The 13,577-nt window shown below is 34.6% G+C and overlaps 1 protein-coding gene across 12 annotated transcripts in view; it reads right to left on the bottom strand.

Moving 5' to 3' along the window:
* Nucleotides 1-13,577, bottom strand: part of HDAC8 (histone deacetylase 8) — a 218,308-nt gene that overhangs the window by 118,154 nt on the left and 86,577 nt on the right. For 5 of the 12 annotated variants that reach the window (XM_072817518.1, XM_072817522.1, XM_072817521.1 and 2 more), the window contains 2 exons: nucleotides 11,401-11,573; nucleotides 8,821-8,915 (listed from right to left, as the gene is read on the bottom strand). The exons of 1 other annotated variant lie outside the window; for it this stretch is intronic. In XM_072817518.1, the coding sequence (XP_072673619.1) occupies nucleotides 8,821-8,915; nucleotides 11,401-11,573 (268 nt within the window). 6 more of the 12 variants (XM_072817516.1, XM_072817519.1, XR_012026593.1 and 3 more) reach the window with 5 other exon arrangements.

Genomic DNA, 13,577 nt, shown 5'->3' with positions numbered 1-13,577 from the left:
ATCTGCTCATAGCTGGGACATTCTAGCTTGAGCACTGCATCCTTTGGCTGATATAAGTAGCTGTCTTGCCTCCCTGCACCTCCTGCCAGAGACCATACAACAGGTTCCCCTAGTGTGAGATCTGTTGCTTGTCAGGCTCTGGATCTTCTCTTCCATCCCTTCCTTTAAGTTTTTCAGTTGTCTCCTCTGAAGTGCTGGCACTGTGACCAGTGCCTGTATTCCCCAACCACTGGGGGGACATGAAAAAGGTATCCTTAATTATACCTGCTATAATCTCTGTAACTTTATTATTGTTTAGATAATAAATAATCTTCCACCTAGACAGAAATATAACAAGAATATGGTTTGTTGGCTTAATAAAGTGAGATTAGAAGGCTTGCTTTCTCAAACCAGAGCTGTAGCATCTATGTTTAAAGAAGCTGAAAAAGATGAAACTGACGTATCAGGAAGGGCTCTAACTCATGGTAGGAAGACATTTACTTCAAAGACATGGTGAAATTGTAAGCAAGAAATGAAAATATGATTAAAATTACCTTTATATTTATAATTAATTTACCTTATACTGTCATGTGCACAGATCATTTTTGTATAGTTTCAGAATAATTTGCTATTTAAGTTATGGCATCATTTTCAGACTATTTATTCATAGTTAAAGGGAAAGAACTTGAGTATTTTAAGTGTAGTTATGATGAGTTTACTAAAACCCAAAAGTTGTTTGCTAGAGCTTTTCAAACTAGAAAAAGTCACTGAAGCCTCTTATGCAAGTTATTGCACTGCACAGACTAGGGCAATGCACATAATAGTTTAGGGTCAATAAAACCCTGAACAGTTGACACTGCTCAGTTCCTACTGAATGAAAAGTTACTAAAATAATTCATAGTATTGAGTTTTCAATGGCACAGTAACTTATTTAAACATTTAACTCTAAACATGAAGATTTATTATCTTATTTGCATAATTGTACCTTCACCTTACAGACAAGTATACAAATGTGACTGGACTTGTTTTGTTCATAGTCATGTGGTATCAGCACTAAATAATCTTTGAAGAAGACTTTTTCTTTTTGAATGGTTGAAAACAAACACAAGTGGTATTGAAATATTAAAAATGTTGAATAACTTGTTTGAATCTCATGGTTTCTCCTGGAACAACTTTGCTTATATTTGCATGCGGGTACAAAACCAATGGTAGATAAAACTGCAGGCACCATGATATAAATTAAGGCAGTAGCACCAAAGTATACCAGTAGTTCTTGTATTCTTTATACTGCCATGTAGTCACATTAAAAATTCAATTTCACTTAAGAATATCGTTGGTGAAGTACTAAAAGTTATTAAATCTTGATCTTGGGTTTAATATTCTATGTGACAAAATAGGAGTTATGAAAAATTGCTTCTGTTATAAACTACATTATGGTGGTTGTGTTGAAAAAAACCCCACGTCTGTAATTAAATTGTGTCTTAACTAGCCACTTTTCATGAACACCATTTTTGCTTGAAAGAACAACTGATGGAAAAACCATGATTAAATATGTGAGTATTTGACAGATACTTCTAGAAAATGAAGTGAGCCTTTAGGGTAAACAACTGACATAATTTGTTGCCAATAATGATATTTACCTTTTTGAGTCAAAATTAATATACTGGAAAACTTTATTCTGTCATTATAAGCTTGACAGCTTTCCCAAACTTAAGCTTTGTTCCAATGAAATTAGTGCTGATATCAATGTGATTTTTAATAGTGCAAAAAATGTTTTAGCATTTGTAATATTTATATAACTTAGTGAACCAATATTTTCCAAATAATCAGTATGTACAAGATGAGTCAAATATCTATTCAAAGTACAAGATAACCAAGGAATTTTAATATAACAGTATATAAAAATGTCACTGATAAGTTTCAGATTCCATATATTAACCTTTAAGACACTAACCATTTGTAGAGTTTTTGTGTAGTATCAAAGAAGAACATCCACAATTATCTGTAATGGTTATTAAAATACTCCTCCCTTTTCCAATTACATATCCATGTAAAGCTGAATTTTTTTCATATACTTTATTTTTTATTTATTTATTTTTTCTTCTTATACTTTAACAAAAACATCATAATACATTGTGGAAGCTGGTATGAGAAGTAAGTTGCCATTTATTAAGCCAGACATTATAGAGATATGCAAAAATGTATAGCAATGAGAGTCTTCTCATGACATTTTTTTGTCTTGGAAAATAGTTATTTTTTAAAAATCACAACATGTTGTCTGTGCTAATGTGTACTGGGTTTATTATCTTATTTTAAGTACACTAATAAATGTTTTAAATTTTTAGAAATATATTGACTGTTTAAAGCAAGACAATAACAATGTATCATGGGGTTTATAACATAGGCAAAAGTAAAATATAGGACTACCATAGCACAGGGGAAGGAAAAGGGAAATGGAAGAACACTGCAATAAGGGTGCTACATTGTACATGAAATACTGTAATACTATTTGAAGGTATAATATAAGTTAGAAATGCATACTGTAATCCTCAGAGCAACCACAAAAAATCAAAACAGTTACAGATAATAAGCAAATAAAAGAGACAAATGGAACCTTAAAAATATTCATTTAATTTAAAAAAGACAGGAAAATAGAAACAAGGAATAGATGGGACAAATAGGAAAATGGACTCAAACCTAAACATATAAATAATTTATGTAAACATAAGTGGTGTAGGCACTCTAACCCAAAGACAGAGATTGTCAGACCAGATTGGATAAGAAATCACGGCCCAACTATATGTGGTCTACAAGAAATTCAATTTAAATATGCAAACACAAATAGGTTAAAAGTAAATGAACAGATAAAGATAATCACACAAATAATAATAATAATCACACCCCTCAAATAATAATCAAATTGTCACAGATGTGACAATATTGAAATCAGACAAGGAATATTACCAGAGATAAAGAACAAGATCTCATAATAATAAAGAGGTCAATTCATCAAGAAAATATAATAACCCTAAATGTATATATGTCTAATAAAAAAGCTTCAAACATACATGAAGCCCAAATCAACATAAGTGAAAGGAAAAATAGCCAAATCCCAAATCATGGCTGGAGATTTCAACCTTCTTGGTAATTGACAGAACAAGCAGACAAAATACATAGGGATATAGAAGATATAAACTACAGTTTCTACTAATCTGACCTAATTGATAATGATAAAAAATGCTGTTCAATAGCAGGAAAATACACATTCTTTGCAAATTGCACATGAAACATTCACCAGGATAGATCATATGCTGGGCTGTAAAACAAATTCTAATATATATGAAATGACTGAAATCATGCAAAGTATGTTCTCTGAGCACAACAGAATTAAAATGAATGTAAATAGAAAGACATCTGGAAAGTCCTGAAATATTTGGAAATTAATTTTTAAAAACTCATGCTTCTAAATAACTCCATCAGTTACAGAAGAAAATTAGAAAATATTTTGAAGTAACTGAAAATGGAAACATCAAAATTTGTGGGATGCAGGTAAAGCAGTGCTTGGATGAAAATTTATAGTATAAAATCTTGTATTGGAAAAGAAGAAAGGTTTAAAATCAATAAACTATGTTTCTATCATAGACTAGAAAAAAACTAAAAGTCAATACAAAGTAAGTAGAAGGATGGAAATAACAAAGATATGAGCAGAAATAATAAAATAGAAAAGAAAAAAGTCAATGAAACTAAAAGCTGGTTCTTTGAAAAAAATACAATTCAATAAAACTGATAAAATCACAAGCTAAAACGATCAGGAAAAACAGAAAGAAATTAGCAATATTAGGAATGAAAGAGAATATCACTATAACTTCTACAGAGACACCAAAATGATAATAAAAGGATATTTTAAGTGAATGGGCAAATTCCTTCAAAGACAAATTATCAACATGGAAGCAAGAAGAAATAGAAAATCTGAATAGTTATATAACTATTAAAGAACTAGAATTCATAATAAAAAACCTTCCCACAAAGAAAACTCCGGGCTCAAATGTTTTCACTAGTGAATTCTATCAAATACTTAAGTAAGATACTAATTCCAGTAATGCAAGGTTTAACATTTAAAAAAGCAACAATTAATGCAATTTACTGTATTAACAGAATAAGAGGACACCATATGATCATTTCAATAGATGAGGAAGAAGCATTTAACAAAATTTAACACTCATTTGTGAGAAAACCTCTCAGTAAATTAGGAATAGAAGGGAACTTCCTCAACCCAACAAAGAACATTTATGAAAAAACCTACAGCTAACATCACACTTCATCATAAAAGATTAAGTGCTTCCCCCTATGATCAGGAACAAGACAAGGATGTTTGCTCTAACCACTTCTATTTAACATCTATTTAACATCACATTGAAGGTTCCAACCAGCATAATAAGGCAAGAAAAAGAAATAAAAGTCATGAAGATTGTAAAGGAATAAGTAAAACTTTCTTTATTCACAGATGACACGTTTGTATACATGAAACATGCTAACGAATCTACAAAAAGCTACTATAACTAATGAGTTTAGCAATGATACTTTATTCAAGATCAATATAAAATTAATCGGGTTTCTATATTCTAGCAACAAACAATTAGAAATCGAAATTTAAAAATATCATTTTAATAACATTAAAATCATGAAATACTTAGGGATAAATATAACAAAATTTGTGCAAGACTTGTTCCCTGAAAAGTATAAATGAAAATTTGAAATTAAAGACTTAAGAAAATGGAGAGATATAGCAAATTCATGGATTGAAAGATGAAATATTGTTGATGTTATTCCTCCCCAAATCAATCTATAGATTCAGTGCAATCTACAGATGCACTGCAAGACTGTTTTACATCAGTAATATACTTGTATATAAATCTACTTGATTCTTTTCAATGGCTACATATATTCCCTCATAGGAGTCGAGCATAGTTTATACAACCAGTCCATCAAAAATGGTCTGGTTAAGTAAATATTTTTCATTCATTAAATTTTGTTAATAAACTTGATTCAGATATATACATATACCTGATATATCTGTAATACATATACACATGTGTATATATGAATACATTACATAACATAACTGCCATACTCTATCCTGGATCATAGGGTCCAACTAGTATTACTGGATTACAGAACATTCTTATATATGATAGTCCATAAGCTTTATTACACAAAGTGCGTGATTTGCTAAATTAGCCATGTACTCTTCTTTTTATAGGAACTCATGTCACGTTTGGGATTTTTCTATGGTAGACATACTTGAGCCAGGCATATGGGCAGGTTTCCTTCCTCTCAGCTTTCCAAGCTGGGCCCAAATCTTCTTCTAGTTATGATTGCTTCCTTATTCCATGCCTGGCTGGCAAACTTGGTCCCCCAATTCCTGAGCTGGGAGTATCTCCCTGATCACTGGCTTTATGACATCACTGGTTGTATAGCTCATGAGCACTATGATTGAAATATCACCACTAATGACTTGTATTATTTGTGCTGGGCTTGTCTTCTCCATTCCTTTCCCTTAATTGCCAATCTAGTGTTTTCCCATGGACATGTATGTTTCCTATAGCTGGGATACCTGGTACTTCTTGCAAAGGATGGGTAGTTGCTACTAGAAGCCTTTCCAGTAAAAGGTTTCTGATTCTTCTGTCTTAAAAAGAGAAGTTTTCCAATGTGAATGTTGAGATGCTTATCATTCAAACACTCATTTATTCAGCTGTTCATTCAATGAATGAACACCACCAAGGTAGGTAGCTAACACTGTGTTAAGCACTGAGGGGAAATACAGACACCCAGAACACAGATTACCAAATGAATGATATAGACTATGTTATACGAGTGTACTTGAACTTCTTAATAGGTTTGCCTTTCTCAAATCTCTCCCTTTTGCAATCTATCTTCCATGTGCTACTGAGTTAGCTTTCTAAAAACTAAAGCTCCTCTGTTTTCACAGAAAAAAAAAGTATAAATAAACTCTGTAGTGCAGCGTTCAAGTCTCTTCATAATCTGCCTCCAATTTTCACTTAGGCCTTAGTCCTTCCCACTTTCCCTTATAAACTGTATGTTCTACTACTATATCAAACTTCTCACTGGTTCTGTGAGGCACCAGGTCCTTTTCAATCCTTGTTCCCTTTGCCTAGAATGTCTTTCGCTCTTCTTCACCTGGCAAACTCCCAATCAACCTCCAAGATTCGGTTCAAAGTCTTGGTGAAATATTTCTTCTATTCTCCCCAACTGTCCTGGATTTGAGCACATTGTTCTGTTGCCGTTATTAGATGGTGAAATTTTTGTGGGCACTGGGTTTACTTGTTAGTCTTTGTATCTCTGAATTCAAGCCTGGTAAGTAGTAGGGACCCAATGAATATTTGTTAAATGAATGAAGGAATAAATGAATGTGAAGAAAGAGTTCAAAGGGCCTTGGTATATTAGGTAAGGGATTTTTAAATGCACATGGCTAGAAACTGCACCTCGGAAGGCAATAGACAGATGAGGAAAGAGCATTTGGAGGAGGAAGATTATTATCCTAGGACACAGAAGAACACAAGCCCAAGACTGAAAGTGAAGACAGTGAGGGGTCAGCCAGACTGCAGCTGACTGCTGCAGTATCTTGACCTTTTCACTGATTAGATTTCTCAATTATCTTTTCAGCTTCTGGAGGGCAGGGTATTTTGTACACTTCTTTGTATCCCTTTCATATTTAATGCACATCTCCACAGTCATTTTTCCTATCATTTCGTGGTTCTTACTTTCCTCTGTAATATAATTATTTGTGTATCTACTTATCTCCCTAGAACTTATACCAGTCTCCCTCCCAGGATTCTTGAGGTAGGGAATGAGATAAGGTATTCATGTCTTTGCATCTTCCAAGTCACTTAGCTTAGTGCCTGGCACACAAAGGGTGCTCTGTAAATATTTTTTGATCTACCATTTGTTGATCTGATTATAGAGAACCACAAGGATATTTGTGTGCAACTGTGTATTGTGGAACAAAACTTATATATGTCTTCACACTGTGCAGTCTATTTTTGGCAATTTTCATTAAAATGTTATCTTGTTGTACATGGAAGACTGTCATTTCAATTTTCTTCTTTGTTCCTTCTTGGATGACTCACATCTCTTATACCAGAAGGATATGACAGAAGGGATTCAAAAAGGGTTTTGACACATTTATGAATGACAAAGTCATAAATGTCTGGGTATAAGGAGTTGTTGGAAACATGCAAAGGGGAAGGAGAAAACTTACATTTCAAAAGTGCCTATTATGTGCCACAAACTGTGCTAGGCAATTGGCAAAAATTGTGTATTATTTAATCTGGCAGAATATGTCAGCATAAAGACAGGACATGTCTATCTATAAGGCCAAACCTACATCTATTCAGGCACATAGCTTCTCTGGGTACCAGAGGCAATATTCATCTTTATTAAAATTTTATCAACCTTTTAAGACAGATGAATCTGTGGATTTGCATTTTTTCCTAGGAATAGAACATTCATGCTCAATTCAAGCTCCTATAGTTTAAAACTCCTTTTTGACATAATTTGATCAGTTTTTAAAGTCTCAATGCTTTAAATTACAATGCAATCAGAGATAGTCCCACAGCAATAACAGCAATTACATTCGTTCACAAATGTAATTTGTTTGCTTATCTTTATATCTCATAAAGGTTCCAAATACTGAACAAAGGTTAAGTCAAGAAAAGTGACTTCTATTAACCCTGACACCAGCAAATTGTCTCAAATTATAGCATGTCTTCTATTTGTATTCTAGACACATTGAGTGGTTTTTCAGAGATACATATTATACCTCATTTGTGGTTAGAGGAAAATTAGAAGGGAATTAATGTAAGTTGTTTCTGATTTTTAAAAAATATTAGTAACTTTAAAAAGAATAATGCTCCCAAGTGCACAGATCCTGCATCCGGCAGGAATCAAAACATAATCAAAGTATCATCTCTACTCCTGGGAATGGCTTGAGAAAAGTGGGGCTGCAGGTACTGGTTCACACATTGGTTTTATTATAAGTCACACAATCCAAGGCCTACAACTACACATCTTGATTTGTGATAACATGCTTCCTGCCAGGTGTGGGGGTGAGTGGGAAGAGAAGGGGTATGCCTTCAGATAAGGGATAATCAGCACACTCACGGGGCTCAGACAGCTTTCTGTTAACCTGTTTTGAGAAAGCTAAAATAGACATGTTTGTTTCAGAAAGTGTAAAGCCTATCTCATAGGACTAGAGAAAATGGCAAAAATTCAAATGAAGTTTCACGTTTTAGATGGTCTTCCTCTAGCCTTTGTGTGCCACTAATTGCTGGAAAAACACCAGACATGTTCTTGTGGTAATTATGTGTTTCTTAAATTTTACATTAGCCGAAGAAAACCGAAAGACCAGGACTAACCCCAAAGAACACAGGTGTGACATACCACCTATGGGACTTTTTATAGATAGACAAGAACCTAGCTCATACATTTTAAAAATTGCTCCTTCTGTTTTGAGACTACAGGATGAAAATATGCACATATTCCAAAGAGTTCTTTGTGTGAACAGGTGACCCCTTCCCACAGTCTCTGTAATTAATTGAGAAATTAAAGTTAGTTGGCCTTTGAGATCTCTTATAAAAAAAAAGGCAGAAGGTCTTGGATATTTTGGAACAAGAGTCCACTATTCTGCCAAGACAGTGTGTTATTGTTATTGGAGTGTCTCTCAACAAAACGGTATTGAGTGGTGAAGACGTGATTTTGATTAGGTGGAATGACTCAGCTCTTCCCCTTAAAGAAGAGAGGACTTGTCAGAGCCTTACTTACCTCATGATCTGGGATCTCAGAGGATAGTGTTTTCCCTAGGATGACCCCGGTCAAGTATGTCCAGCATCGAGCTGTGTTGGCAAGGTTATAGCCTCCTGTCTCCATCAAGAATTGTGAAGTTAGGAAAGAACAGTCACAAAACAGCAGGAGAGGGAAGGAGGGTAAGGAAGGAGAGAAAAATGTTTTAATAAAAGGGCTAAAAAGATGACTCCAACTTGCAGAATTTCACCTAAACATCCCTTTATGATGTTTTTGAACCACTTGGTAGGCGGACTTTAGTGAGTTAGTCAGAGCATGCACAGTGTGGAACTGGGAATTCTAATGCCGGCAAAGATTAAAGAGGCCCTCATCTCTAACAAATATGCATCCAAGGATTCCAAGCTCCTCAATTTCATCAAGTCATCAGTAAGACTGAGATCCCTGGAACCCAGATCTCTTGCAGCAACCGACCCAATGTGAAGGTTTCTGTGATGAATTTTGCAACTATTTTATAAAATGGCTGCTGGCTGTGATTTGTATGTTAAAACCATTGGTCGATACAGTCCTAGAAATATTCAGGAAAGAGAAATGGAAAATGCTGACAGAAATAGACTTCCTTCTTTCAATATTAGCATTCCTTTTCTCCACAAAACACAGGCCTAGTGGCAGAGATCAAAGAGAATGAGATGAGGAAAGGACTATTGATTGATGTTCTGACCCATCTCATCAGGTTCTGTCACAGTCACCCAGCAGCCATATTATACTGGCTAATAATCAGCATATTTTTGCACTGAATAGATGTGTTCTGCCATGCAAGCATTAGAATATTGGCCATTAGCTAAACTCCAAGAGTGTAAGGATGAAATGGAATGATTTCCTAATCTCAGTGTAGCCTGAGGGAAATAGAAGCTAGTCTATTTTAGGTAGGGTAACCATATAATTTATTGTCCAAATGGTACACTTTTAACAGTGAAAGGGGACACTACTAATAATTGCACTGGGATAACATTCATAAATTGGTCATCTTTCTCTTAAGCCTTGAAAGCCTTACTCCTTGCAAGGTCAGGGATACTGGGGATTTGGAATGTCTTTTAGGCCTTAATGGGGTCCAGTGAAGCTTGGGGACATGGCCATCTCCACTAGTTGTCTATGTACTACTGGGGATTGAGAATTTAAGAGAAATAGAACACTTATTACTTTCAACAATCCTGATGTAAAAAATCTGAATTCAGAAGATCAACTTAGTTGGTATGATTATCTGATTACAAAAAGATTCACTATAGATTTTAAGTAGTAAGCTCTCTGTGGTATATATACAATGATTTGATTTGCAAAAATTCCATTTACACACAGGAATTTTCAGGAATACACATATTGCATAAGAAGAGTTATATATACAAAAGCCAAAATTTTGGACTGAGAAAGCAAAGAAACTTTGAAAATGCTAAGTAAAGGCTATAGCCACAAATAAAAGTTGAATTTGCACAGATGTATGTTGTGGAAAGGGCTTTTTTCTTCCCCCTACCTGTACCTGAATCATAACCAGCATCCTTTATGCTGTCAAAGGAAAGTAATATGTCATACAATACTTATCGAATTTATCTTTTCCCTGAGTTGAAGTTAATAGATGTCTTGCCCGCTTTTCATAAGAGGTTGTCTCTTGTAAGCACCTGTAATTTTGATCCCTCTAGGATTTGAGGCTGCTAAAGACCAGGCTCATGTGTTTGAGTTGAATGCTACTCATTTTCATAAGGCCTTCCCACAACCTCCTCTAATTTGGTTTTTACAGTGGGTTGACAAAACAAACTATTAGCTGTTCCATAATACGTGCATTTTAAACTCAATCTGCTTGACTGTGTTATTTTAACACACCCACACCAATCCATTCATCCAATGAAATAAAGATTGTTCCAGATAGAAGATTCTTAGCAAAGAATCTTCAAAGGTAATAAAGAGTAAAGAGTACCTTTCACAAACGTGTAAATGCATCTATTGAATAGACCCAGCTTTATGTTGATTAAGTAATACAAAACATCAGTATACATTGAAGGCAAGGATGCCCAAGAGACTTTAGATCTCTCAATTTTGCTTTATTGTAACAAATCTATGCTTTTTTTTGGGGGGGGGGCTGGGGGGGAAGAGAAGTCATTCTTAAATTCAGCTTAGATATTTAATTAATTCATGTGCTTACTTATATATGAGTAGACTTAGACTTTTAGTAGTATGTTTCCAAAGGATGATTATTAGAACTGAGAGTCAAAAACTATACTGAGAGAAGATGGATTAAAGTCCACTGGAGTTAATATCCGCTATTCTTAATATAATCTGATGGCACCTTTAACCAAAGAGCCTTCATTTCAGGAAGTAAAACTTAGACTTCAGAGTACCAAGGAGTCAATGCACATGCCAAGCTGAGGAGAAGTATGTCACAGTACTTCCTTATGCTGAATTGTGAAGTGGGCAGAATTCTTTGACTTAGGCTTCTGGATCACATGTAGGTTGATATTATCCAATCTAAGAAAGCCAAGTTTTCTCAGTGTCAATGGACAAAATGTGGAAGAAGGTCAGCATATTCTCCTAGTGACCTTCCTTTGTACTCACCTCCTCCCAAAATGAGTGTTGCCAACTGCCACTGAAGGATGTACTTAAGACATTTGCCAATTCCCACTGGAGTCATGTTAAAGGAGCACATGGGATCCCCAGCAATTGTATCAGCTCCCAGCTGTAAGACCACTGCTTTGGGATTAAAGGCTATGTATACTTCCTTTAGTACACTGTAGAAAAGAAAAAGGATATAAAATGTCAGATAAAGATAGGTCAGTTTGGTCTAGGGGTGGTGGCGGTGGGGCAATTGAAGGTAGAGTTGAGTTAGCAAATAGTGAAGGAAAAAAAGACCCAACCTATTAAACTCATCAAACTTTCCATCTAAAAAGGGTGAATCAGACTGTACGTAAATTATACCTCAAAAAATTGATTAACAAAAAAAATTTCCCCCACCTTTACCTTACCAAGGACCAAATTTATCCTTGTTTTGGAACTCAAACTTCCTTTAAATATTCATATTAACTTAACTTCAGCAACCATAGGACATAGTGTACATATTTATTCCATTTTACAATTTGGGAAAGTAAGACATATACGCTGAAAATTTCTGATAATTTAAGATTGTCAACATACTTTGAATTTATTATCTTGCTGTCAATGAAAATTGCTGAAAAGAATTAACATGCTTTGAAAGCATAGATGTTATCAGCTTACTTTTCTATTATGCTAAAGGACTTCTGGGTTATGAAATGTAGCCCTCCCTAAATCATATGTAACCAGAATATTATAGGGTAGGAAATGATAATAACTGATCCAAAATTGTAAATCTGAAAGTACCCTAAAGAATAAGTTGTAGTGAGCAATAAGGTGAATAATTTTGGGTAGAATCATACAGTGCTTTTAAATCAATCTAATAGCTTTTTTCCTGACATAGATGAAAAGGAAATTGTCAATGTGACAGATGACCTTAATCAGGCTTCTAGTATTATCATTAATTGAACACTGACACTGTTCAGAATACATTCTTAAGGTCCTTGCTCTCAAGGGGCTTACAATCTAGTTTCCAGACGAAACATATACCAGTCCTCATGGGTCTGAGTTACTCTTACAGAGACATATAAACAAGTGCAAATTAACATACTTCAGAGTTGAGAAAATACAGAGTCAGAAAGTGATAAAAATGTTGGGGTTAATGACCCCTTCATAATCAACATGTCGAATTATACCAGTGCAGCAAAAACAGAAAATTCCAGATCCTTCTAAAACTGCAAAAAGAATTCAGGGATATAAAATATCATTCTCCCAAATTCATATGTAGCCAGGGTATTGAAACTATTGAAAAGTGCTCAGCTGCAGAGGCATTCTTTGACTCAAAACTGTTTTGTTTTGATTTCTCATCTATGCAAATATTAAGTGATTGTGGAGATTATAAGAATATTATAAACTTATGACATATGATTCTTAATAGAGAAATACTCAAGCCTATTCTTTCTCTCATGTGCTTTCTCCTGGTGCAGAGAGAAGATGAGCCACCTGAATAGTTAGCTAACATTTATTGAGCATCTATATATAGCACCCTATTAGCTGCTATCAGGAGACACAGAGGAAGGCATGATATCTGTTCTAAAAAGGTTTTTACTTAACAGGAAGAAGGGGGAGGCAGGAAAAACTAATATTTCTTCATTCATTCTTTCTTTCATTTTGCACATATTTACTGAGTGGCCTCTCTGTGTCCAGCATGTACCTGTACCAGACGTTGCAGGAACAAAGAGGAATATGACACAGCTCTTAATCTTCCTGTGGCTCAGAACAGAGGGGAAGACTCATACTATGTTAATCAGTAATTAAAATACAATGATAAATGAAGTATCAGAGATGGCACAGAGAAGGGAGTAATGGACTTCTCTAGAAGATGTTAGGAAAGGCTCTACAAAGGTAACTTTTGACTTGGGTCTTAAAAGATAAGAAGAACTATAAGGAACCACCTATTAAAATGGCTAAAATGAAAAAATACTGATAACATCAACTGCTAGTGAGGATGTGGAGAAATTACACCACACATAGCTTGTGGGTGGGAATGTAAAATGGTATAGCCAGTTTAGAAAACAGTCTGGCAGTTACCATCAAAATTAAAAATAGACTTACCATATGACCCACCAATTGCCTTCTTGGGCATTTATACCAGAGAAATTAAGACTTACTTTCACATAGGAATTTGTATACAAATATTCATA

The sequence above is a fragment of the Canis lupus genome, chromosome X, assembly GCF_048164855.1.
Source record: "Canis lupus baileyi chromosome X, mCanLup2.hap1, whole genome shotgun sequence".
Lineage (NCBI taxonomy): Eukaryota > Metazoa > Chordata > Mammalia > Carnivora > Canidae > Canis > Canis lupus.
Note: the sequence above shows the minus strand (reverse complement) of the source record. Positions and strands in the feature narration are given on the sequence as shown.